The 27,983-nt window shown below is 43.2% G+C and overlaps 1 protein-coding gene across 6 annotated transcripts in view; it reads right to left on the bottom strand.

Annotated features, from left to right (window-relative positions):
• The window catches only part of MCM10 (minichromosome maintenance 10 replication initiation factor), a 39,718-nt gene extending 11,984 nt beyond the window's left edge, over positions 1 to 27,734 (bottom strand). The window contains exons 1-17 of one of the 6 annotated variants that reach the window (XM_061582266.1): positions 27,574 to 27,734; positions 25,327 to 25,384; positions 24,762 to 24,842; positions 22,086 to 22,415; positions 20,845 to 20,949; positions 20,043 to 20,171; positions 19,070 to 19,241; positions 18,337 to 18,502; positions 16,032 to 16,199; positions 13,307 to 13,423; positions 11,532 to 11,731; positions 9,153 to 9,253; positions 7,773 to 7,883; positions 7,570 to 7,687; positions 3,162 to 3,390; positions 1,391 to 1,529; positions 207 to 325 (exon numbers count right to left, since the gene is read on the bottom strand). In XM_061582266.1, the coding sequence (XP_061438250.1) occupies positions 207 to 325; positions 1,391 to 1,529; positions 3,162 to 3,390; positions 7,570 to 7,687; positions 7,773 to 7,883; positions 9,153 to 9,253; positions 11,532 to 11,731; positions 13,307 to 13,423; positions 16,032 to 16,199; positions 18,337 to 18,502; positions 19,070 to 19,241; positions 20,043 to 20,171; positions 20,845 to 20,949; positions 22,086 to 22,415; positions 24,762 to 24,768 (2,211 nt within the window). In that variant the 5' untranslated portion in view covers positions 24,769 to 24,842; positions 25,327 to 25,384; positions 27,574 to 27,734. Of the gene's footprint in view, positions 1 to 206; positions 326 to 1,390; positions 1,530 to 3,161; positions 3,391 to 7,569; positions 7,688 to 7,772; positions 7,884 to 9,152; positions 9,254 to 11,531; positions 11,732 to 13,306; positions 13,424 to 16,031; positions 16,200 to 18,336; positions 18,503 to 19,069; positions 19,242 to 20,042; positions 20,172 to 20,844; positions 20,950 to 22,085; positions 22,416 to 24,761; positions 24,843 to 25,302; positions 25,385 to 27,384; positions 27,465 to 27,573 lie in introns of those variants that run through there. The other 5 variants (XM_061582262.1, XM_061582263.1, XM_061582264.1 and 2 more) reach the window with 5 other exon arrangements.
• Between the last annotated feature and the right edge of the window lie 249 nt (positions 27,735 to 27,983).

Here is a 27,983-nt window from a genome sequence, read left to right as displayed (position 1 = left end):
TTTTCTGCCGCTGGGCAGGATACATCCGCCCGTTACTTGCAAAGACAATTCCAACTACTGATTTCAGCCGTAGTTAAGCTAGCCTTGATTTTGCTAGTCGGATGGTTTAAAAAGAGCTAAGAATTTGTACTGTCCCGATTGCCTGATATTAAGCATTGACGCCCAGGTATTCTCAACCAGTCCTCTTGCAGACAATAGGTGCTTACCTCCTTAAGGACACCCATATGCTTGGATTTAGCATTCAAGATCTCTTGAAATTCATCGGACTCCAAGTATGCAAGCTGCTGGCGCCGTTTTTTTGGGGCAGGTTCTGCTGCATCAACGTCTATAGAAACAAAGAGAAACATAGACAGGCTCAGCCATTAAGTCCAATGAATATTCTACTTCAGCACACAGTAGGGTAATGCACTCTCTTGATTACAACTGCTATGTAGATATCATGCCATTAAAATCAAGATCTTCCACCTTCTTACCTGCGCCTCTGGCGTATTGGATTGGTATGCTCCAAACCAAAAATGGGATGGCTATCATCGTATCCTACCTGCAAAATCCCTCAGGTCATCTGGGTAGCCACTTCTAAAGGCAAGGGTTAGGTTAGATGGGCCTTTGGTCTGCTCAAACAGGGAAATCCTAAGACTATGTTAACAATATACATTACATAAGCTGCAAAGTCCCTTCATTTCTCCAGCCATCCCAATGACTGGACCCATCAGCAGAGAGTTTTGTGGGGTTTTGCCTGCATCTCAACTACAGGTGTCATGAGGCTTGCCAGCTGACAGAGGAAAGGGGAATAAGAGGTCTGTTTGGCGCAGGGGCTGGTTGGTCAAAGCTAGTGTTAGGAAAGGAATTTTCTAAAAGTCCTTCACTAATAGTAAGGAATAACGAATTCAAAATATGCATAAATATCTACCTGCAGGACAAGCTATGAAAAAGTAGTGAGTTATCTTGAGGGGGCTTTATGTACATGTTATGAACCAAGCAGGCTCAAGCTGGCTTTAAATGCAGCAAAATAAGGGAAAGGAAGGCAGGGTAGCGATGCTGAAGCCAGGAGTCCCATTCTATTTAGTTACCTCAACCCTACTCATATAAAAAACAGTGACAAAACTTCCATGTATTTCCACAGAGCAAGCCTGTAGCCCAGGATTCCACATCTAACGTAAGGCCTGTGTGAGACAAGATGGAATCCCACTGCCAGTCCAGTCCAGTCTGCCTGTCCATCGCCTCAGGCAGCAACTTCAAGCCAAACCATTCAGCTTAAAAGCAAACGGTGGTGTCAGATCGCAGAGGCCAGCTTGTTACAATATTGGGTCAGAGCCAAGCCACCTAATTTCAACACAAGTCTGTGGTGAAACAGATTGACAAAGGTAACCAAGGTCTATACTTTGCATACCTTCAGATAGAGGGATATTTTTCTCAACTTTCTCGCAAATCTCCAGAATATTAAGATCAGATCGTTTCCGTTTTATGCTGTTTGGGTCCACTTTAGCGAGAACCCGGCCTTTTGTACGCAGTTTATTTATAGCTGCCATCTAAAAACGACAAAATGAAAACCTAATACATGGAGCAAAGGTGACTTAAAAAAAATCCCCAGAATTATAACGAAGGCAAATAAAAATAAGTAAAATATAAAACAAAAGTCAGTAGTTTGTCCGATTATTCTGTCTCTCTGTAAATTCCATAGTGTGCAGTACAGAAGTCCCAAGATACTGGTCACTGATTTTCCATGTCAAATCTTTAGCTATTGGCGAGTTCCATAAACTTGCATAGCTTGCTGCTGTAAGGTCACTAATTAAGTAAAACTGGTATGAAAAGCCAGCAAGGCTCACTGGAGCTAAAAACCAAACTACCCCTTCTCGCCTCTCTACTTTGCTCGTTGAAACTCGGGTATATCTTCCATTGGGCAGATCAGACGTTTAACAAATTGCCATGAGTGATCCTATCAGGACACAGAGAAATCCCAGTGAGGCATAACAGAATCCTATCTTCCCTCTTTATCGTGTGACATGCACACATGGGCACTTGGCATGCCAGGCTGTAACAGGTTAAGGGAAACCAGCACAAGGGCACCTCTCCTATCTCTACATGCTCTGGAGGGATGGAAGATGACAGGATGCTGTTATGCCCTATGTGGATTCCTCAACTTATGAGCACAGGGCAGACAGCAGGACTAGACTGAAGCCACAGAGGTGGCTGAATACAGTTTCCAGTGTTGCACTTCAATGCCCTGCACAGCTCTTTGTCCCACTCCATGGGCTGGTTCAGACATAACAATCTTGGTCTAACAAGCCATAGTTTATTAGTCTGAGAACAAGGTGGAGGCCACAGGCTCCTTCTTCCCCTTCTCTTGCATGCTAGAACAAATAATGCTGGGGTTAATTAGACCACTGTTTCCCATTACATCTAAATTAGGAAACAGTCATTTAATATTGGACTACAAACCATGATATGAAACAGGATCTGTTTAAAAACAGAGACAGTGTTCCAGTAGGGCTATAACAGGAAACTGTGGTTTGATAAACCATGATAGAAGTGCGAAAGCCAGGTATGTGAGAGAAGGAGGAGAGTGAATAGAGCATGTGGCCACAGCACTCATTCTTGCCCCAATAAACCATAGTATATTAAAGTGAAATTGCTATATCTGAAGTTGCCTCATCACTAGCAAATCATCATATACTAGGAAAAAGTGAATAAATAAAAATGTTTAAAACAATGCAAGATAGGAGGATAAAAATAAAATTGTACTCTCAGGGTTCTGCAACTTTTGCAAATTTCAATTTGAATAACTTATACATGTTTCAGAATTCTAAGAATTTTTAATATATTTTTGTATTTCTATGCTATTTCTCAGCTAAATTGGCTGAATGTCTATTAAAACTGAATTTATAGAGGGTTAAAAGTGACAATCAGATCAGTTTGAAATAACGTCCCATTATTGTGTCTTTTGGCAGTGAGTATGCCCAGCCCTGAAAAACTCCCATAGTTCTTTATGCGGCCTAAGAAGTTGGCAATCAAATCACAAACTTTCACCACCCAGTGGTTGGTCTCCAAGCTAGTCTGGAATGATGAATTTAGAAGCTTACAGCAGCTTGACTGAACACTACACTATTATTCTGTATCCTATCCTGGGGGCAGCATTCAATAAGAATCTGAGGAGCTGTTACCTTCTTAGCTTCTGCCAAGCCATTCAGTTTGGGTGCTGGAGGAGTCACATCATCAAAAAAGAGAACATCATCTCCTTCAGAGAAGCCTGTGCCAAGTCTGGGAGTTTGGGGGCTTGATAATTTGGCAGCTTTGGGAAACTCAGCCCCTGGAGTTGGAGACCGTAGCACACATGGTTCTGCGGAAGACGGTACTGCTGGCATGTTCACACTGCTTGTATTTTGAAGAAACCTTAAATGAAAGGACAAAAGGCATTATGGTTGTGTTTTGGGGTGGGGGTAGGAAAATAGAGTTTCCCCACAAAAATTCAGACTGTGAAAGTAGTCTTAAGACTGGCTTTCAGACTGTGTTCTGGTCTTGGGGTCCTTCAGAAGCTTATCGGGGTTTCTCAGTGAGAAGATTGGTAATGGCAGACAAGCTGACCTGAACGACAGCTTGGTCATCAATTCAACGTGTGTCTGCATATGACTGTTGAGTGTGTTGTTAGCAGGCCACACTTTTTCAACTCGCACATGGCACAGAATCCTTTGCAATGCATTGAGGTTTCGTGGAAGAGCTATGGGAAGTGGAGGTAGAAAGTTTGAAAACCAATATGGTAGAAGAGGTTTCAATACCCCAAGGAAAGAGGGTATCTTGCTTTCATACAGCCATGGGAGCTTCTAGTTTGGACAATCTCCAACACACTTCTATGCAGTGGGGGAGGGGCTGGGGGAACAGCAAGGAAGTAGCACATGAGCCCAATGCCTGCTCCCAGGTTCATTGCAAGAAGAGAGTAAGGGGCAAGCAAACACCCTGCCTCCTGACCAAACATGCCATGGTTAGAAACTAAGCAGGGCAGCATCAGGGAGGTCTTTCCACCTCCACCACCAGTTCACACCTGCATCCAAATGAATTCATCTCACACGAGACCAGGTTTGTAAACAGACACTCTCCTGGTCACCTATGATGACGAAGAATTGACTCAAGGTGACCACGTCGGGAAGCTTTCAATAGTTGAGGGTCCCATCCCTCTCCCCTGCCTCCAATCCTGTTTAGCTACACAGATAGGCTGGAGCTAGCAGGATAGTAAAAAAATAATAATTAATGGTCGGCAAGCTCTCCCAACCTTGATTAAGATAAGGCCCAAATTAAGTTTGGTTGGATGTGGATTGGGCTTGGAAGTGCTCCATGTGCCCCCAACTGCCACCGACAAGCTCCCAGCCCAGCCCTTTTCCCACCCAAACTTGAGTTTGCAAGAAGTCCTTGGTACTGGAACAGGTTCAGAGGAGGGCAACAAGGATGATCAGGGGACTGGAAACAAAGCCCTATGAGCAGAGCCTGAAAGAACTGGGCATGTTTAGCCTGGAGAAGAGAAAACTGAGGGGAGATATAATAGCACTCTTCAAGTACTTGAAAGGTTGCCACACAGAGGCTGCCAGGAATCATGGCAGAGAGATGTAGTTCCCATTTGTCCCCCGTACACCAGCCTCTGGAAGTTTGGAGCAGACTAGTAACTTTTGCAGACTTGTTTGCAAAACATAAAACCATTAGCTCTACTGCATTATTCAAGATTGCCTGCCTGTGTCCTTGAACTGCACGAATGTCTCGTTTGCCTGAATGGAGAGGGTGTTGGTCTCAGGGCACGCACACACAGAAACCTATGACTTTTGCATGGCTGGAATATAGCCGATTGTAGCAAAAGCAAGGGATAAATCCATTTCCCCACTCACTTTTGCCTCTGGCCCCACCCAACATGACCATGCGATCCCCGCAAGGCTGCCCGGAAGGGAGTGCAGTTGGAATGAAAATGTTTGTCACCCCAATCTCATAAGACAGAAGGCTCTCTGAAGGTTTTCTCATATGTGGTACTCAACTCCCAAAAGACTGAATAAAGTCTGTAATACCCATCTGGGCTATTGAAGAGTGGCAGTTTAAATGCCAATTTTATGCGTACAATCTATATCAGTCGATCCACTGGTCTTTCTGCTTTGCTATCTGAAAAGCTCTTTACTTTGGAGGAAGTTGAACTGGTGTCAAGAATAATTTGCTTGGGGGAAAACAGAGATTGCTTAGAGATAAAAATGTCAGATCCTCTAACAAAAGTGGAAATTCACTGTGAGTTATGGACTGTTGGACTTTCTGAAAATAACAAAATTTCATCTGGCTTAGAAATGGCGATATCCATGTGAAATGGACAAGGCATGATATCCAGCTAAGTCACACTCAGAGGCAATTGATTTCAGTGGGTCTACTCTGAGTATGAGAGAAATGGTAGTAACTTATTCACTTTTGGAGGCCGCAACAGGGATCCTCACTGGACTATTTTCTCACCATCATTGTCAAGAACGCCTGGTTTGTAAGGTTATCAGCTAAAATAGTTCTGTGGCAAGGAATTGTGGGGGAAATACTTTGCCTGACTCTGGAAGGCCATGAGACTGTCAGTTCTCACAGGTGAACTGTTAATTAAGCAGTAAGCAAGAACACCTGCTTATCAGTTTGAGACTGGTACCTCAAGGCCACAGGCATGGGAAGGTTCCTTGGAAGGCTGGAGAAGCACGAGACTGTTAGGCGCAAAAGCTCCAGAAGATTTCATCATCAGAAAAACCCCTGATTGGCTAATTAATTCCTGGCTGTTGCTGGGCTTTTCCCCATAAAAAACAGAACCAAGACTTTAGGACTTTGTTGCTACCTGATGTTGGGTTCCATCTTCCATCTGCTATCCAGGCTATACATCTCTGAGATGTGGAACCATGACATTACTCTGCTGGTTTACCTATATTGTGTGGGTATAGATTAGGCTAGACAGCTTTGTTATTTTTATCTGTGACTTGAACTCTTTGCCTTTTGTATTTTACCTAACCCTTGGGGTGTTTGGTTTAAGGAATTATTTTACTGTTACATTTTTTGCACTTATATTTTATTTGAATAAAGCTACCTCTTATTTACCAGCATGTGTTCATTTCAGGGGGAAATTGACTCTGAATTAGCCACAGACTACCGTATAGTTGGGTATTTTGCCTTAAGGCTCCAGGACAAGGAGTGCATCTTTGGATCTTGTCTTTTGGAATCCTTGGCAGGTCTATTTCTGGCACTTTGGGTTTCCCCTTGGCCCAGAGTGGGTGACCAGGATTAAGGGGTGGGGGCTGTCTATCTACCTTGCAGGGTTGGTGTTGGTTTAACTCAGCCCTGGTAAGGGAGGCATGGGTTGTGCCTGGCTGGGATCAATTGCTCTGGGCTTGGGAGTTGACCCTGGTGGGAACTTGCGAGTTCTTGACAATCATAAGCTTATATGATCCTCAGGGAGGGATAGAAAAGACTCTTATCTGAAACTCTGGAGAGGCACTGCCAGTCAGCAAAGCCATAGAGCAGGGGTGAGGAACTAGATTTGGCTGGTGGGCCTGATCGTGGGATCCCCACCCCTGACAGGTCACTTTGACAGGTGGGCAGAGCCCCACCTACTTATCAATCACCTGACATCACTATGATGTCAGGTGATCCATTTTTCCTTTGCAGCACACCCAGCCAAGCGGGGCTTGAAGTTATTGCCAATCAGCAGATCAGCACCATCTTCAAGCTCTACTTGCTGCAGGGGTCAGAAGCGCACTCTGTACTGCACCTAATCCTGGCCATGGGCTTGAAGTCAGTGCCTATTGGATGATCAAGCAGTAACAGTAAGCCTCTCTGCAGAGCTTGGAAAAGTTACTTTTTTGAACTACAACTCCCATCAGCCCCAGACAGCATGGCCACTGGATTGGGCTGATGGGAGTTGTAGTTCAAAAAAGTAACTTTTCCAAGCTCTGCGTCTTGCCAATGAACAATTGAAAGTGCACTTTATGGTTCTCAATACTGCATTGGCAGCTGTGTCTCTACCTACCCAATACCTGATCTCACATGCGATATCAGGAGTAGGGTAGGCAGTTTGGTGGAAAAGGGCCTCATGGGCCAAACTGCGACATGTGCCGGACCTAATCAGACTCAAAGACTGGAGGTTTCCCATGCTGATAGACAATATTGAGCTAGACGGACCCACGGTCTGATTTCATATAAGGCGGCTTCCTATGGTCTATTTTGTATTTTTAGAGGGTTTCCCCCTTTTTTTCATGATATGCCAACTTCGATTTTCCTTCTATTTTTTAAAAATTTGATTGTATATTGTATTTTATTTTATAAATCACCTTGAGACTTCCGTGTGAAGTGATCAACAAGTCAAAATCATCACCACCACAACCAGTTCTATAAGCTAGATACTTAATATTGGTTTTGTAATAACATAGGGTGGGATCCAACTAAGTCATACTCAGAACAGATCCACTGAAAAGCAATAGGTTTGAGTTACTTAACTGGTCCTCATGTACTTCGAACAGAACTAAAAAGAAGAAGGTTGGACTATGGAAACAGGGTCCTCGCATGACAATCCTATAATGGTTTTACCTCTTTTGCATCTCTTCAGATCTCCTTTTCCTTGCTTCCAGCATTTGGTGCTTCTGTTGCTTAAGCAGAGCTGACGCAGGGATGGACTGGAAAGCCGGGCTTTGCTTCCCAACTGACACTGGGGAGGAAAAAATAAAGTTGCAGATGAGTCAGCTTTTGCGCAACAAGAGTCAAAATGTCTCACATTTTCCTTTCAGCCATACCTGGCGCACTGGCTTTGGCTAGATGTTTGTTTAGGTTCCGTGCTCCAAAAGAGGGCATTGACAGTAGTTCTTTGAATTCCTCTGAACATGGCAAAGGTTGCTTTGACAAGCCTGAAACAGAACATACACTGTAACAGACTCAACGCTGCATGTTATACACATCTACTCTTTATTGCTTTCTCTTAAAAGAAATACCAAAACAAATTTCTAGCCCTTATAGCTGCTAGGTGGGCAATGCCTGGTAAAACTGCAGAAACAGGTGCGATGGCTAAATAAAATTTCCACTGGTTGGAGACACTACGGCAACACAGCTTCAAGTAGCACAACTCTAGCAGTGTACTCATATGTACTGTACAGTCAAAATTATAGCATTAGTTGTGCACACTCAAAAGCCCCAAACTAGGATGAAATCAGTGCACAGACTAACCCTACTTTGCAGATTGGGAGCCTGCCTTGGGATCATGCACTTTTTTGGCCTTAGCCAGACTCAGGGATGCCTTCTCCCTCCCTCTCTCTCCAAAATGTTCCATCTCTCTTCCCTTGCAAATATTAACCATGCTCTTTTGTTAGCCTGTGCACCAACAGCAACCACGGTTAACACCAGCCACGGTTCCTTCATAAGCCACAATCTGAAATAGGTTAGCAAATCATGGTTATGAGGGCACATGACTGGCATCAACCATGGCTGTGCATCAGTTACAAAGCCCTGGTTGAAGCTGATAGAGAAAGGGAGAGGGGGAAGGACTGTACATGCTTAAGGCTGGCTCCCAATTGCAACTCATGGTTTGCAGGGTGCTACTGTTACATTAATACTAGGCCCGTAAAATGTTGCACTGAAGAACCCTCCTGAGTAATCTGGCTGTGGGCCTAATCTGCATCAAGGGTCTTCTCTCCTTCCCACCCCAATTTTTCCTCAGACATCCACAGATCTCCCCATCTCCCATTATCTTGAGATCTTGGTCTATGGGTCTCACTCTCATGCAGTGATATATTATAAGTGATCACATTCAGTCTAGAGAAACTCTAAGCAACTGGACTGCTGGTCATCTCAGCCAATAGTTGCCTGCCATTATGATTTTAGCAGGTGGATGGAAGCTTAGCTCATTTGGGAGACTTAATGCATGTATTATTATTCATTAGACTTGTTACTCGCTTGTTACCCAAAGGTCTCCAAGCGTCTTACAACATGTTATAAATACAAATACATAATACCATGAAAGCAGAACAACCCCCGTAACAGCCACAGGAAGTCTGACATGCACTAATAACAACACATCATCTCAATCTATCAAATGCCTGGGGGGAAAAGATGTTAGGTGCTCTTGCTTTTTCAAGACACTTTACAGCAAGGGATCATTTAAGAAAACAGAAAAGAGTTACCTAGCTTTTGCTTGGCTTCCTGCACAACGGCATCAACTCCTTTCACCACCAAATTGGACAGGGTGGTTTGGATTTTCTTCTTTGGAGCAGCAGCTGCCGCACTGAAGGGAGGAGGCAGAGCACAAAGGAACAGGTTGAAAAAGGGCCACCAAGCTCAGTCTAACCTTTCCTAAATTCGTTCCCGGGGAAGAAGGAGGGATCCTGGGCTACGAAGTACAACAGGCAGCCACTATTTGCTACTTCTCATTTTTCTAATAGGAAGGAACCCTCCAACTAGGCTGAAAAGAGGGGAAGGCATCATCCTTACAAGCCCTGAAAGGGCAAGGTGTGTGTGTGTGTTTGTGTAGATTAGATAGAGAGGGAGGGAAGCAGGTTCACAGCATGTTAAAACCAATAAACCAATACAGTAGGGCCCCACGCATACGGCGGGTTACGTTCCAGACCCCCGCCGAAAAGCAAAACTCGCCAAAAAGCGGAACTCTTGCCCAACCCGAAAAATGCCATAAAAGCGGAACAAGCACCGTATGAGTGGGGCCTTAGTTTAATTGAAAACCGCCGTATTAGCAGAACGCCGAAAAGCGGGGCCCTACTGTAATTAAGAACTCTCAGCCATACCAAATATTTAAAACAGCATGGACCAGCAGCTAGACATTCTGGACCAGCACAAGCCCACAGGGGTAACTTTAATACAAGATCCAAAAAGTACAGTTAAAAGGCCTTCACATGATGCCTAAGAGAGGAGGTGCTGGGGAAACATCTCTGGGGAGGGCATCCCAAAGATGGGGCACCGAAAACTCTGAGAGCCACCTGCCATATCATGTTATCAGTAACTAATCCAAATTAAGCAACCTTGACTATGCACCTCAGGAGTCCGAGCGCCTTCACTGTTCTTAACTCCTAATCCGTCTGCAGAGCCACTTTTCCCATGAAGCTGTAGTTTAATTCCCCTCCCCCCATTAATTTTACACCAGTGGAACCGAAATTCCTCTTATGCATCCCCATGCCGCCCTTGCCTCTTCCCACTGCCAAGTTCTAGACTATAAGCTCCTGGTGTCAAGAGAGACCAGGCAGTCTTTCCACAGATTTGCCTCGTCTAGAAAAACATTCTAGTCACAGCTTTTGCTCTTTGTAGGAAGAGAATGGTAGCTACCCTGGGTTCAACACAGCAGACCGTGGCTATAAAGCAAGAGCACAATTGTGCTTTTAAACCAGGGGTGGGGAAACTCAGGCCTTCTGGGCCTTTTTATCTGGCCTTCAGAACTCTCCTCAGACCACACTCCCTCATTGGCCATGCTCCACACCTTCCCTGTTTTTGCTTGGCTTGAATGTATCCTTGAACTCTGACAATGACACTTGTTTGGCTGGATGGAAGATAGAGAGGGGTGAGCATGTATAGAAAGTACCCTACTGTACAGAGGTAAAACTGACTTTTGCCTCTGGTCCTGCATGCCACTTGCTTGTGGCCCACGGAACATTTCCTCGGAGAGAATGCAGCCCTCGAACTGAAAAAGTTTTTCCGCCTTATTTCAAACCAATTTAATCAAGCTCTGTTCAGAAAAACGTAAGTGAACAACATTCAAAATCATCAGGAAGGGAACCTCCACAAAGAATGCATTTTACCATCTTCATCTGGTAGCCCAACTACGCCCCTATCTGGACAGGGACGACCTCGCCTCCGTTGTTCATGCTCTGGTAACTTCAAGATTGGATTACTGTAATGCGCTCTACGTAGGGCTGCCCTTGAAGACAGTTCGGAAGCTTCAGCTGGTGCAGAACGCGGCTGCCAGACTATTGACGAGGACCAGTCGGTCTTCGCATATAACACCTATTCTGGCGCGTCTGCACTGGCTCCCTATTTGCTTCCGGGCGAGATTCAAGGTGCTGGTTTTGACCTATAAAGCCTTACACGGCGTGGGACCTCAATACCTTGTGGAACGCCTCTCTCGCTATGAACCTACCCGTTCACTTCGTTCAGAATCTAAGGCCCTCCTCCGGGTACCAGCTCATCGGGAAGCCCGGAGGGTGGTTACTAGATCTAGGGCCTTTTCTGTGGTGGCCCCTGAGTTGTGGAACAGCCTCCCCGAAGAGGTACGCCTGGCGCCTACACTTCTATCTTTCCGGCACCAGGTAAAGACCTTTTTATGCTCCCAGGCATTTTAATCTTTTAATTTTCTTAATCTTTCTACTTTTAACATGTATCCTTCTTAATTTGTGTTGTATTTCGTTTTTGTTGTGCTTTCTGTTGTTTGTTTGTACAAGTTTTTGTGATTTTTTACTATGATATATTGTATTTTATCTTGTTTGTTCACCGCCCTGAGAGCTATTCTGCTAAGGGCGGTATATAAATTGAAATAATAAATAAAATAAATAAAATCTTACGCTGAAGCTGCATAAGCTGCTGAGGAAACCCCTCCGTAGTAAAAGCCATCTTGACAAAGCCTTTCTTTCAAACCGAGGTTCTTCTTTGCTGTCCTTTTTGGAGCCCGCGAGCCCGAGAAGGTAGACTGCAGCTCTGCCCGCTTTGAACTGAGCCGTCGGTACTGGGATTGTACATGATACTGACAATATTCACATTCGTTCTGAAGGAAGGGAAAGACAGCAAGGCGGTCCTTACGTACTAGTCACAACAGAGCAAAATATGAAAAACAAGACATGCTTCCATTTGTAGCTAACACCGGGCTCTGGTGGGAACCCTGGGAAATCAACAGCCACCAACAAGCCGACAAACGTAACTCCAGTGGTGCCTGATAGGGTGGAAGTCAGAGATCCCAGACAGGAGGTGGAAGCAGAGCCAACGACTTCTAGGTTTGTCTCCTTCCGCTTCCCTGCTGAGTTCTACAAGGACAACACTGAGACTGAGGAGGAGGAGGATGCTGACTTCCTGGAAGTAAGAAGACAGGCAGGTAGGAGCTGGATGAGGGCAGACTGAAGCTGGTGGGGCAGTCCCCTGTTTGCTCCGATGGACCAGCCTCTGCTGCATAGCTCACTCATCACCTTTGAGATTTCTTGGGGAAAATGACTAACATAGTCCCCCAATGTTGCTGGACTACAGCTCCCATCAGCCCCAGCATGGCCAATGGTCAGGAATGGTGGGAATCGCAGCCCAGCAACATCTGGGGACCCAAAGGTTGAGAAAGGCTGGACTAACGCATTAAATATATAATAAGATTATTAAAATATGAAGACCCAGAGCTCCTTAAGGCAGACAAGAGTACATACCCACGCCCCGGCAAAATTTTCTCAATGAGAAAGATTTTGATCAAATTGATCTCCAGCATGCTCCATTCCAAACCTGCAGCCAAATGGCTGCTTTTTGCAGCCTTTCAGGGTTCTGACAGCCCCCTTCCTCTGTTCTCCCCCCCCACAGCCTGAAAAGCTGGGTGTATTGAGTGCTTGGCATACAAAAAGGGCTAACCTACACATGGCTATTACTACACACACCTCAAAGCTTGCATCTGCCCTGACCTCCACAAAATTAGCAGTCAATTCGTATCAAAGCAGAATGGGCAGTTGACCAGTGCTGGTACAGAGGGAGACTTGGAAACAGGAATGCTTAAGCTGGCAGGGCAGGTGGTCTGGTGTGTTTTGGCATATAAGGGGAAGGCAAGCAGAAGGACACGGGAAGATGGCTGCTGCAGGAGGATGTGCAGGCCCGTGTCTTTGTGTGCGAGAGTGGATAAAAGAAACAAAGAAGCTGACAACTGGAAGCCAACGTGGTATTGATCACAGGATTTTGGCAAGCACAACATGGAAGGGGAACATGAGTTTCAGAAATCTTATTACTGCCCCCTCTTTTCCATCAAAACCAGGCAGTTTTTCAGTGGGGGGGGGGAAATGGTGAGTGTGATCTTTAGCCATTTGCTGAGTGGGTAGTGTGGCTCACCAACCTATTTGAGGGCCAACAGCCATGCTATCCATCAGGGGTCACCAACATGGTACCCATGGGCACACAGAGGCCTTCTTTGGTGCTCACAGGATCTCCTCCCCTCTCTGAAGTTAGGCTTGAAAGAAGCATTCTACTACAGCCAATAGAATAGGTTCTGGTGTGTGGTGCCCACAACAGCTTCTCCCGTTTGCATAAGCTCCCAAGTGCCCACTGAATGAGCTTTCCCCAGGCACACCCATCCATGAAATGGCGGATGAGATATACATACCAGGTTAACCATCTGTGTACAGGGCTCACCATTTTTCTTCCTAGCTTTACAGGTTCCCAAGTCCATGGCCTCACCCAAAAGTAAGATCTTTTGGGGATGATCAACAGATATGCACACCTACCAAGAAACAATACAACAGGTTCCAGTATGCAAAGAGCTGGAGACTCATCTCAAGGTCATTGGCTTTCACTGGATATTCTGCTCAAGTGCCATCACTGAGAGAAATTTTGTGTAGCAGATTTTATGAGAAATCAGAAGAGGTCCACAGGTTTTGGGTCTGCTTGGTAGCCAAATAATTGTTTTTAGAAGCCAGTGTGGCTTGGCTTCACTGTTTCCTGCTCTAGAGAGAGAGGGGAAAAGTGTTGTCCTTTATCTAGCAAGTTATTGTTTTTGTTTTAATAGGGGAAGAGTGGTAGGTAGTGCTTGTATTTGTATCAGTCCCACCCCTCTGCAACTCATGACAATGATGCAGACCCCAGGACAAGATTTAGCCTGGTGCCTTTTTAGGAACAGGGACTCTCTGCCCCGCTTCATTGCCATTTTTTTTAAAAAAATTATTATTATTATTATTTATTTGATTTATATCCCATTCTTTCTCCCAGTAGGAGCCCAGGGTGACATTTAGTAAAAAAGGCTTTTAGTAAAAAAAACCCACACAACGTCAATCTACTAAATAAATAAAAAGCTTATTACTGCTATGCTGGTGCATATTTCCCTGCTAGTCACCAGAAATAGGTTTATGGTCAACAAAGACAACCCATCGACCATATTGGTAGACCCCTGCCTTTTCTCTCTATCATCACCTCTCACCCACAGGCTAGAGAGCTGCCATCAGCTGAAAAGAATGCCGTATTTCCTCAGAGTTTTGTTCCTTTGGCTTTAAGAATGACAATTAAGAAGATCATGGATGTACAAGAAGGGACTTTATCTTTAGACATGTTTCAGAAAATAATGAATGGGATTAAGTCAATAAAACAAGAACTAAGAAATAATAGTCAAGCGTTGAGAATTGAATTTGACGAAATGAGACAGGAGCTGAAAGAAATTCAGGATTCTATGAGAAAGGAGAATAAAGATAGATCTGGAAAACCAAAAACGGATGAAAGAGAAATTAAAGGCAAGGTTCAAACTATGGAGATTGGATTAAATATGGACATGGAAAAAGATTTGGATTTCCTAGCTGTGATGGATCCTGGAGATAAATATTACGCTTTGGAACTCAGCACTGTCCCTGAAGGAATTGAAGAGATTGGAGATAAAGATATTATCGGTTCAAAAAAATTCCTGGACTGGAAGGACTTGATGGAACTTGAAATGGAGAAAGTTAACAGAATTAATCCCTGCTTTGTGTCAATGGAAAAATCTTCAAGAGATGTGCTAGTGTATCATGTAAAAAAGAGGAACAGAGATGCGGCTTTGCAACAATACTTCAGTGATACGTTTGGAATTGATGGCAAGAAAATATCTGTGATAAAGGAAATTCCTATCAGACTCTTATTATATGACTATGACAGCAAGATTATTGGGTGCGTAAAGAAGGAAGATGGAACCAATACGGATAAAGGAAGAAGAGTGATCTGTAATTACAGGACTTAGTAGACTTGATGAGTTGGATTAATTGACATGTTTATCTAGAAAAAAAATTGATGGACATATATCTCAAGGATTGGAAACTTCTCTTTGACTTTTTGTAGAAGAATAAAATGATATGATGTTAATGAGATTTAAAACCAATTAAGATAACCGCTGGAGGAAGGTGTTTTTATAATCTATTAAGAGACAGGCTTGTTATATATTATAGATTTATAGCTGAACTATGACAAATAGGAAGTCAATATTTTTTATATATTTTTTTCTTTTTTTATTGTATTAGTTATTGATTTGTGTTTTTTCTTTTTGTATTGTGTTGGTTTTGAAAATTTGAATAAAAATTAATTGGAAAAAAAAAAAGACTTCCTGCAAACGTTTGTTACAGCTCTGTGTCCTCTCAGCCAATCTTGACAACTGCCTTCCTCAGCTAACTGCCACCAGGCCATGTTTCTGTAACAAAATTTGAGCTTTAAGCCAGCCAATCAGATCAGAGCTACGCTATTCAACTATGTCAAGGATGGCCACCCCCAATCCCACTGGGGTGGGCAGAGCCCAGCACTCTGATGTGAAAGCAAATCGCCCCCTCCATGGTCTTCAGGTTGTTCATTTGATGTACAAAGCAGGGCTGCAGGCGCAACAGTGACCCTGATGCTCTGTAAAGCTATCTGGGCTAGGGGTGGAGTTTGGAAAGCTCTGTAAATGTTGGTATTCTCCATAAACTTTATAGACAGGTTTTTACCTTGATATGTGCCCTCCCTACAGGGAAATACAAACTGTTCCGCAGCTGACTTCAGCTAAGGCAGAACATTTTCTGGCCTTGAAGCCACAGACACACAAGACTGAGTCACCATCAAGCGAGACAAGCGTCTGCTACTTCATTTTAAGACCTAGTTAAAGAGAAGCACCCAAAGGCTTCCTGTGTGATAGAAGCTATTGCAGCTGAGGAGTGGGAATAGTTATACAGGAAGACACAACAAACAAAGGATTTCCTCATCTTTTCCACACTAACCATGTCTACTCAAACACATTATGCAAAATGCATGAAAAGAGTTCCTTATGGAGAAATCAAAAGGCTGTAGTAAAACTCCCGTATTTTTAAAAACATGTTTATATGTAGAGAGATATTGACACACACCTCATCCGATCCTTCTTTTGGTTTCATGAGATTAGCATTGAGTAACCCTATGACCATGCCTTGGTCTGTCTTCCAGTGATCTTTGTGAACATCACCGAACAGAAACAATGAGACACATCTGCTGAAGTCACGTAGGTCATTCAGTCGCCAGATGCTGAAGGTTTTCCCCTGGAAGCGACATGCAGAGGGCGAGCAAATAAACACGACAATACACCCACAATTGTTTTGAGTCACCCTTAAAATTATTACCATTGTCACAGAACATTATACACACAGCGAAGTGTGCAGTTTGAAGAAGGTTAACAGCACAATCCTACGCATGCTTACTCAGAAGCCAGCCCCACTGTGTTCAATGGAGCTTGCTCCCGAGTAAGTGCGCTCAGGATTGTACGCTAAGTGTACAGAACAGCAACTTTAAATGTTGTAACCTGCTTGCAGCTTCCATTGTTTGTTTTCAGCCAGATACTGTATACATTTCAAATGGTTCGTTTTCAGAAATATGCTGAGGGACATTGAAAACATTTTTGTAGAACATGAAACTAAGCTTTGAGTTTTAATACAAAAGGAGTGCACAGCACAGTGCCAGATTCTCTTTTTGTAAAAATAAAGACAACAAACATGTGCACAGCATGTTTCGAGCATTTGAAGTACTTCACATGCATAATCCCAGTAATCTTTACAGCAGCTCTGTAAGTTAGGTCAGCACCATGACCTCTTAGAATAGAGGTGGAGACCCCTTTTTCAGCCTGAGGGCTGCATTCCTTTGAAGAGAACCTTCCACTGCACTATGGGTGGGGCCAGAGGCAAAAGTGGGTGGAGCCATGGATGGGACTCTTATCTTTGTACAGTATAAAATCAGGAGACTTATAGACACACCTCTCACCATCCAGGCAGGCAATGGTGATCAACACCACATTCCAGCCAGGCCATAGCAGTCAAGGAAGGCATGCAGCAGGATTGGTCTGGGGAGGTTCATGGCCTAGGGAGAGTCCCAAGCGCCAAACAGAGAGGCCTGGAGTCTGCATTTGTCCTCCAGGCCTGAGGTCCCACCACTGTCTGAGAAAGAGCCTCCCTGGTCACAAGTGCTGCCCTTTGGAATTCATTTCCCTGAGAAAACTCACCAGGCGCTTCCTTGTTATCTTTTCAGTGCAAGATGAAGACCTATTTATTTCCCCAAACCTTTGATATCTGTTAGTCATTTTAAGGAAGATGAATTTGCTGTTTTGAAATGTTCTATTACTATGGATTTTTATGGCTATCTCTATGCTTGTAAACTGCCCTGAGAACTTTATTATTACTGAAGATGCAGTATATAAATGTGCAAAATAAACTTAAGATTGCAGCAGGACGTAGGCCAAGGGAGAGTGGCCTGCTACGGCAACGTCAGGTGTTTATGCGGCAAGGTACTACCTGGAGACTTCTCGGCTCTCAGGTTACACTGTGTCAATATGCTAACTCTTTGGAAGGAGAGGATGCTTCTGAACAGCACAATCAGAACTAGCCTCCATGTGATAAACACTATCATTCTGTACAGTTAGGACAGGGGTGAGGAACCTGTGGCCATCCAGATGTTGCTGGATACCAACTCCCATCATCCCTGACCATTGGCCATGCTGGCTGAGGCTGATGAGAGTTGGAGTCAAACAACATCTGTAGGGCCACAGATTTCCCATCCCAAAGTTAGAAGAAAAGCAGTTCTGTGTTACAGTTTTGATCTAACTGCCTGCAATGACAAAGGAGCCCTCTAAAACATTAACGATCTACTCATTTTATAACACATAAGACATCACAAAACCTGTATTCCAAGATGTTCATATATTATAGTCAATATGAACAGGGTGGTTTATAACAGATGCTATTGGAGGTCACCGATTCTTAGGGTCGCCATAAGTCATAATTGACTTGAAGGCATATAACAAAAACATAGCATTTCACTAAGAAGAATTGCAGCCCAGTTACCTAGCTGGCACTGAAAGCAACATGGAACATCTATAACCAAGATCTGTAATACACTATAGCAGTGAGAAGCTGTCTCTGATGTTCTAGGAAAGATCTGTTCACACCTCTAGCCAAATGGTTTCTCAGGCATATGGAGAGGACTGTTCCACATGTGATGGCTTTTACAGCACCACCACTACGGTGGGGAAGAGGGTGCAATTCCAGATACACAATAGGAATGTAAGCTTATTCAGACATTAAGAAACCAAGAATTTTGAGATGGTAAATGCTAGTATATAGAACCCAATTTTCACTTCAGTAAAAATGCCATACTTGAGAGGAGAAAGAAAATTATGAAACAATTTACATTATTGGAGCTCTGAGGAGTAACTTTCTTAATGATGACTCCAAATGTTACCCAGTCTGTTTCCTCAAGATTCATTGAAGCAAGTTTGTCTTGCAATTGGGAAAGTCTAATAAACTTCCGGCCTGTCATTTTTCTTTCCATCTCAACTGAGGATATACGGGGTTTTCTAAAACGAAAACAGAGGAAACTGTTAGAAAGACAAAGCCATACGGAACTTGATATCACGTCCTGGAGGTCAGTGCTCAGGGCAACAAGAGGGTGTTCATCAAGTCACTGTACACTAGTCAGAGTAAACATTTCCAGCCCAGAGAGAGAAGAGGAGCAGAGAGTTTCAAAAGTGTACAGAGAGCCCAGAATAAGGCATAGAATGCAAAATTCTTGAGCATCTCCACTTTCATTTTTTAAAAAAAGGACACAAAGAAAGGTTTCTAGCCCTTAAAACAGAAAAAAATATGAATGAAAGCATGTGGACTCTGAAATCTCAGAAAATGACTTCTAAGCTTTTCAGTGGCTGTTGTTTAGTGCCCTGAGGAGTCCCTTGCCATGATAAAATTATGCAAAAGAAGAAATGATGTACTTAATTTGCATCTCTTGTGCAAATTATCAAAACCCATCTTTTCTTGGTGCAGACTTTTTAAAAAAAGAATTAATTTTAGCAAGGGTAAGTACTACTCTTGGGCCACAAACCATACTCAAAGAGCAAACCCAACAAATTTCCCAAAAGCTCACTGACCTTAACCTGAGCCCAGAGAAGGTTTCAAAAGAGACATCTTGATTATTTACACCAGCGCTTTTTGGCAGTTGAGATCTCAGACTGATGCCTACATCAGGTCTGTTCCCAGTCACGGACTTAAGAGGCTGAGGCAACAAACCTGAAGCTGGCTTTGAAGCATGGCTTTTATTCTCTGTAAGAGGAACAGGAAAAAGAAGGAATAGTCATATTTTGTGAAAACACAGTCTCTCCTTATATTTTAGACATTATGTAAAAGATAGAAAATTCTATCAGGATCAGAGAGTTCATTTAGGCGTGGTAATGCAGGCAATTTGTCACAGTAGATTTTAAGACTGCAAATCTTCATAAAAGATAGTTGCTGAACTTCTTTCAGAAATTAGCAGTTGTCATAGAATCTTGGCAGAAACAGTGTCTCTGGCCACAGAACAAAGACAACTAATTCAGCACTAAAATATTGTTTTGACCTTTCCCCCTGAAAGCTAGTCATCTTGAGTAACAGAGGTCAAGCTAGAAGCAATGGCTCACAAAAGTCATGATGGCTGTGTACTATCAGTAGTTTGAGTATCAGTTGCTGGGCAGAACAAGCAGGGCACAAGCTGTTGTGCTCATGTCCTCCTTGCAGACTTCCCATAGGCATCTGGTTCACCACTCAGAAAACTGGATGCTAGACTAGATGGGTCTTTGGTCTGAGTTGGCAGAGCTCTTATGTTCTTCCTCAGCATCGGTCCTTCTTTGACACACACATCATTTACAGATATGCAGGCTTCCCATGCTCAGCATAGTTCCAATCTCCATTTTACATTCTTGTTGCAGAATTTCTTGTTGCCCATTTCCTTCAGGGAAAAAAGAACCACTCTCATATACTAGCTCAAAAATATAAAAGGCCCATATTTTAAGTAAGCTGGCAAAAAATACAGCTCTTAAGAAACTTCACACTACATTTGTAATGGAGGACAATTTTTGACAACTATACCCGACAGTGAAGGTTTCGTCTTCTGGCCATGGCCTTTGGGTGGAGGCTGCGCAGGACAGTTGAGCTGGGCCAAGAAAGAAGGTGACTCATGAAGCTTCCTTTCCTTTAAGGGGGCAGCAGGAGATTTGCCTGATTAACAAAACAAAGAATATTTAGAAGACTTAACAGTGCACTCTTATACGTACTTACTCAGAATAAATAATGGGGCTTATGATGTACTTCAGTGCATTTTTCGACTGCAACCATAATGGTTTATTTGATAATAAATGAGGAACTGACCCCAACGGTAAAACAGTGCTTGCATATTTAGTTAGATTTGGGTGGGCAACCTATTGGACTCCAACTCCCATCAGCCCCAGCCAGTGGGGGCAATAGTCAGGGATGATGGGAATTGGGAGTCCAGCAACATCTGGAAGGCCTCATGTTCCCATGCATTTGAGCTAAAACACAGAAGAAACGAAGCATCTTAAATAAAATGTCCTATGTACTAATAACAAACTCAATTCTCCAAGTGCCACTTCTTATGCAGCCAAAACAGCACCACCCACGAAACGGGAAGAGGGATTAGCGTGCTTGGGGGAAACCCCGAGATTTGCAGGCATACAAAAAGATGGTAGGTACCAAGTTTTTGTTTTCTAGCTAGAGTAGAAATACAGTGTGCCTCCAGATGGATAAGCTATATCCTCCATTTTGAGGGAAACATTTTCTTTCTTTGCAGTCTTTAATAATGATTGCCATGATAATTTAGCAATAAACCTGAGCTTGAATGCTGAATAGTTCATAAAGCAAACTGCCTAATTACCAGAACTTTTCTTGCTAGGGGCAGTATTAGCAGACTGTTCTATTGCTGTCATCTGTAGCTGTTCCTGTAGTTTCTTCATTTGTTCTTGCAACTTCCTCAACTCACCTAGGAGACAAAAAGAATAAACAGACATGAAAAAGTAGATCCCATCTAAATAGGTCCAATGAAATGCTTCCGCTAGTGCAAGGACTTTTGGATGCGCAAAAGAACTTCCCGTCCTTCTCCTTTCCCTGAGCCTCCCCTTTATCTGTTGGAGTTTCCCCCCAACTTTCTGGAGCAGATTTGGGGAGAGCATGGAGGAAGATGAGAGGGAGGGGAAGTTTGTTGTGCAAGCAGAAATCCTTGTGCTTGCGGAAGTGCTTTGCTGGCATCGCCCGAGATTAGGCAAACAGTTGTCTTTCTTCAACAAACACAATTTAGACAAAAATGAGAGCAAACAGGTGTATTCCACACAATCCGTGCAATGACAGAAAACAGGAATATTTGAGTCTGGTGACTCTTGTGATTCTTTCCCCATGCTCTTAAAAAAAAAGGTAAAGGTGTCCCCACACTTGTAGTGCGAGTCGTTTCCGACTCTTAGGGTGATGTCTTGCGATGTTTACTAGGCAGAGCGTATATATGGGGTGGGATTGCCAGTTCCTTCCCCGGCCGAGCAGAGCGTTACCGCCGCTTACCACTCTGCGCCACGGAGGGTCTTACTTGCCTTCAAATCAAAGCTTTTTGTTACAAAGTGTAGAAGGAGTAGCGGCTGGTGGCTTCATGTGAGTGGGGCAGTGGAACCCGCTCTGAGATTTAGTCCGAACTTTCAAGGAACTGTCCAAGGTGCTGACATGGAGTCACCAGCCACCCCTGCATAGAGGTACATCTTTTGAAAACAGAGAAGCTGAAAGCACAGCACAGAGAGCTTCCCATGATCCAAGCACACAACATCTGGGCTCTGAACAGCTCCAGCTCCATCAGCATTGCAGAGCCTCCTACCTGCTACTCTTTCTTCCACAGCCTCAACTCTGGTCAGCTACAAATCCAAACAAATTTAAACACTGAAATCAACATAAACTTAAGAACCCACTTTTCACATCCAAGGAAAAAGACAAATGTGGGAGAGATGGGAGAGCACTGGGCCACGGCTAGATTAGATTATGCACTGAATCCCTTTTGAATTTGCTAGATATGCTTACGACAAAAGCCTCAAGCTTGACAATGAGAGCAACTTTAAACCATCCAAAATATGATGGTTTTACCTTGCAGATGTTGATTGGTCTTCTCCTTTGCCTGATCAGCAGCTAGAGAATGAGGTGTTCCCTGCACAGCTTTCTCCTCCTCCTCCTCCTCTGACAGGTCACCCACATCTCCAAACAACTCAGCCACATTCTCTTTGTGGTCACTGGATTCTCCCTCATCAGCGTCCACATCCTCAGTGTAGGATTCATCATCTTCTGCATCAAAGAGCTCATTATACTCATCTGGCTCTCCATCTGCAGCCACATTAACTCCATTCTCTTCAGACTCCTGCTCTACAGCTGCCTCATTCTCTTCCAACAGGGAGGCTAACAGGTCTAAGTCATCATCACCTGGAAGAAAAGGGTCAAACTTAGCAGTGCTCAGATGGCAGAAAACAACAAATCCAAGCTCAAACACTATGCAGGGTACACTGAAGCATATATCTAATGACAGCACTAATTAGAAAACAGACAGCGCTCAGAAATTCTACTTGCTCTGAAAACAAATGGGGATACAGCACAATGGCAGAGCACATCAGGTCATTTCGAACAGGAATTCACAAAGTTCAAATTAGCCCAAATCCCTACATCTGCCATAGCGCCGTCATTTATCTGGCTGCGAAGAACAGCATGGGGGCTGCTTCTAAGATTACTGGCAAGGACCTTGGCAAGTATTAACCTTCTGTTCCCAACTGGTTTGTCAATGCAGCAGTGACAAAAATTTCAAGCCTGGAAGAAGCCGTATGGCTTTAAAAGAGGACTACACAAATTCATGGAGGATCTGGCTATCAATTATATCCATGTTGGTCCTAGATTACTTGCGGTACAAGTGTAGGTGTCAGTGCCATCAAAAATAAATAAATAAATATCTAAGCATGGAGCCAGCCTGAAGCTTAGGATAGTTAGATAGCTGTCTCAAATGAGGAACAGGCATGCGATGTAAAGGGCTGGTGTGTCTTATGAAGAGGTAGAAAGCATTGATCGAGATTAGACTCATGAATGCAATCAGTATGTTCAGATGGGTTAGCCAGCAGCCTTGCCACAAAGCCATTCATATCACATTAGGAAATATTATTTATGGGAGGTTTACAAATGGGGGAGGGGCAGAGAAGCATGAAACAGAACAAAATGAAGAAAGAACAAGGAGGAATGAGAGTAAAAAGGGATAAGAAATGAGGGAAGGAAAACATTGTTTGGCTTAAGATGTTCAATGTTGATGAACAATATACAAAACTATGTACTTCACTCTTCCCACCCACAGATCCATAACAAAAATTAGCATATAGTCCCTTAAATACAAAAATATAATAATTCAGGGGAGGGCGGAGAGAAAAGATTAAGTTAGCTGATATATATCAGTCCAGATATACCTATCTACATGAATGAGAAAATGAATGAATAATACTATTATTATTCAAGTCATTTAGCTGTAGGGTACAGAGCACTTAAAGACTCATCTTAAAGCAGTCTGTAGAGCAGTCCAAGACCAATAATGCCTGTTAAGACAAAATTAGGTTTGCAGTTCACATATGAAAGGAAGCTGGATGGCAATGCTCCATGCAAAGTACAACTAACTTCTTTCCGAATAGGAAAGATTAACAGTTCAGATCCAGTAACTAGAGCTGCCTCGCTTTGAAGCAGGGAAGCCCTTCAGGTCCTCAGCTGAGGATTGACTGAAGTTATTGTAGATGACTATCTGGCATACTGAGGCTTTAGTTTCATCCAGATCAGAGGAGAGCGGCAGGGGGAGGATCTGGTGGAGTCATGTATGGCATTCTAGATATAAACCTGAAGCTCAAAAAACACAAGTCAGCTAGGGCGGAATCAGTCAAATTGTCCACAAAATGGGATTTGAGGGATACAGATATGGGAGTACCAGTGAAACAAAAGCAGGCAGTTAGTCATATACAATACCAGAGGATTTTTTTAAAAAAGGAAAGCAGGGTCCTTGATTTCAGTTTGGTTGTTTTCCTTGTGGAAAGAAACAGTTGTCAGCTGTCATTGGGGTGCTAAAGCAGTGGGCTGCTTTTCATTTACTGATTTTTATTCAGAGAAGCCAATTAGCACATAATGATGATTAAGGTGCTTCTCCCTGGCATGAGTATATTTATTACTATTATTACCTTCACCCTTCAGCAGTCTGATCCTATTTTCTCTCCATGAAAAGAACCACATTACATTGTCCTTTTAAGATTGTGATGTATGATTTTCTGTTCTTAACTGCAAGACTACAAAGGCGTGGGGTGGGGGAGAGAATTGGGTCATTTTCTAAATCTGAGACTCTTGATTCTGCTTTCCCTAGCCTCTTGCTGCAATATCATCTTTCAATTCTGTATATCAGAACCTGTGACACTCCAGATGTCATTGAACTACAACTCCCAGCATTCCTGACCATAGGCTATGCTGGCTGTGCCCGATGGGAGTTGGAGCCCAACATCATCTGGAGGGCCAATGGTTTCCTATCCCTGCTACAGTGAGGATTTTGAGGTAGGCCATTTAAGTTCTGAAAACTTTTTGATCAAGATCATTTACTGATGCTAAGCATATATGAAAATTTAGGTCCAGTGAATGGCTGAGAGTACCCAATGCTGCAGAGTTGCTCAAGCTAAATGTACCTGATCAGAAATCTGAATGGAAGAGCACAAGTCGCATGTAAGAACAGAACAAATTTAAAAGTCATAAAGATTCAAAACTCACCATCCATATTTTCACCAGCAGAGACTTAAGAGTTCTTCTTGTGTCCAAGAAAAATGCAAGAGCAATAATACGAAATGAGACCTAGTAAATAAAATTAGTTTCTGTGGCTTGTCATAAAATTAAAGGAATAGCAAAAGTTGAAAATATCACTAACATTCAAGGCTACAGAGAACTAAGACTTCTTAGCAGAAAACCAGAAAAGAGTACATCACACAAAGATAAAGTGCTGGGACTCTCGCCAGTGTTGCACTGTCCAAAGTAACAGGCCTTTTCAGCAGAAAACATGGCAATAGTAATATCCCCAGAGTTATCTATTCACAGAAAACTAATTTAGTATAATAGCTGAGAGCAGGAAGTCCCCAGTTCAAGTGCCAGTTCAACCACAAAGCTCAACCTTCTTCCAACTACACATTATAGTACCAGGCTTGTGTGTTTAAATCTGGTGTGCCCCCTAACATTTAAAATGAAGGGAGAGCGTTTTAAGAACAAAAGGGACCTGCAGATCAGAGTGCAGAAATTTCCCCCACTTGCTGCCTCTTACCTTTACTAGGTGCTTTCCCCTCACCTGGATTCACATCTGGTACTGATGTCCGGCTGAAGGAATACTGACGTTAGCGGACAGGCTACAGAGAAGGTAAGCCACAAGTGGGAAGGAAGGGTTGAGCAACCCCCCAATACATATCTTTAAAATCAGATACCTCCCCATCCCCACACTTTATACATGATTGGGAGCAGACCCAATTTAACCACACGGATACGTTGTTTAACTGTTAAGCAAGCTACTGTCTGTCTATGCTTGTTATTATCCACAGCTGTAGGATTTTCATGAAAATGGAAATGGACTGCCTTCAAGTCAATCCCGACTTATGGCGACCCTATGAATAGGGTTTTCATGGTAAGCGGTATTTAGAGGGTTTTACCATTGCCTTCCTCTGAGGCTGAGAGGCAGTGACTGGCCCAAGGTCACCCAGTGAACTTCATGGCTGTGCGGGGACTTGAACCCTGGTCTCCCAGGTCGTAGTCCCCCACCTTAACCACTACACTACACTGGCACAGGATATGATTTTCATACTATACACTAGAGTGCAACTTTCTGTAGTTTAGGGTTGGGATGCTGATCAACTGACTATTTCGTATTTGAACTTAGTGAATGATTCCACAAAGCCATGCAATCTCTTGAGTAGGTGGTGGCCATTGTTTTCACTTCCCTGTTCATAACAGAAGGTCATAACAGGACTGAGAGCCATTTGCTCCCTAATTGTAATGGAGAAATGCACAAATCATTTAGGAGGCATCCATTTTTTGCACTGTAACACTATACTTAAAAACTGTCTTGTATCTTTATAGTTGCTATGCTTGATCTTTTTGTTACATTTTATTTTTAAACACATTTTAGAACTGTTTGATATATCCCTAACATTTCAACTGTTTTAATAGTGTTCACATATGAATAACAATTTATTACAATAGTTTAGAATTTAATGTCAGTGGTGAGTGGGCTTGCATGTCCCAATGAACCCTATGAGCGATGCCGTCGGGAGTCATGTACTCCCAGCAGGGTCACCCATGGCAGTAAGGTTGAGGGACAGGAACCAGACAAAGAACGATCCAAGAATGTCCTCAATGTCAGAACAGGCGGAGGATAACAATGTGTATGTTACAACAGCTGTGAAGGCGGATGAAGGCTGCAGCAGATAAAGGACTTCCAATTGTCATGGTACCCATGCCATTGGATCAAAGCCTTTTTCTGTCAAGATTGTGTGTTGATCGTGGTGCACCGATCTCCCCACATAAAACAAATTCATGCACAGGTGTCTTCCATAACAAAAGTCCCATGGCAATTGGCAACGGGGGCAGGACTGTGAAATCCAGAAGCCCCTAGTCATGGTCTGGTACATCGGCGGTGGATACAGATTCAGACGGATCCATTGTTAAAGACTATATTTTGGAAGACAATCTTACTTGGTCATGAGTGATCACCAAGAAAGACTGTTGTCAAAAGGCAGGATGGAAATCTTCAAATAACTTTTAAAAACTGGAATTTGATACATTTCTGCATCAGTTCTAATAAATTAAAGTTTGACTATTTGCCCATAACTTCACAAAATTTGACTGGGTTAACATTTTTTAAAAACAGGAGTAGCATTTAAAAACAAAAACAGTCAAATTCTCATACTGACTCCAATTCTTATGCTTCCATGCAGGACTTGTATAATTATCTATGGGTATTGTGAAGGCTGTTAGTGTAGGGCAGAAAGCAGGGAAACCATTTTAAAATTCAATTTCATTTAAATTTCAAATGTAGCTACTATATTTTAATTACAGAAGCAGGAGAGGCAAAAGCCTATTTAAGCAGTATGAAAGAACAGTTAAGCAGCACCCCAGCTACACCCCAAAACTCATAGTCTGTGCTCCCTCTCATATCATTAAACTACTTCTTTTTCATCATACATCCCCGTGTTCTTTTCCATGTATTCACACAATTAATTTAATTGTAACAAATTAAATTAGTAACAAGCATTGTTAAATTATAACGAGTATTATTAATAAGTATTAGATCCCAGTTGTACTCAAATCGTAAACCATAACCCCTGGCTTCTCCTCCCTGTAACGACGGACTCACTGATCAACTCCACCCGAAGTAAGCATTCTCTTTATGGGTAAATCCAGCCTGTAACTACCGAATTGCATCCCCCTGGGTGCAACATGCCCTTCCTCCATTAGGATCCTTTCCCTCCACCTTGTGTTTCAAACACCTTCTTCCCATTTATAACCAGAAGCGTCTTTCTAGGAGGAACTAAGGCTTTCTTACCTTTTAAATCTCACCTTTAAAGTCTACGCCCGCCCGCGCTTACTGCTCTTTTCTTTCTCAATCACCCGCCAAAATTCTAATTTGAGTTCCGTCCATCCTCCTCTACGCTCCGCCCCACCAACGTGATCAAGTTATCGCTCAAACCCGGAAAGTAAACTATAGATCTTCCTATCTCTATCATACTACGGGGGGGGGGGGCGCGGCGGAACCGAACAGAGTTGTACAATGCGCATGCTTAGAGGAAGTTTGTTGGTTCGCTCCGCGGTCCGCAGGCCCATAAAGATAGGAAAATAAGAGAGAGACTAAAGATTTCTAGAGAAGAACCTTCCTAATTCCTTAAGAACTTAAAAAAAAAAATCCTCTCCAGGGCGGAAGTGCCCATAAGAAAAAATGGAGAAATCCAGGATTTT

Source organism: Rhineura floridana, chromosome 8 (assembly GCF_030035675.1).
Source record: "Rhineura floridana isolate rRhiFlo1 chromosome 8, rRhiFlo1.hap2, whole genome shotgun sequence".
Classification (NCBI taxonomy): Eukaryota; Metazoa; Chordata; class Lepidosauria; order Squamata; family Rhineuridae; genus Rhineura; species Rhineura floridana.
This window is presented reverse-complemented; position numbering and strand designations above follow the sequence as displayed.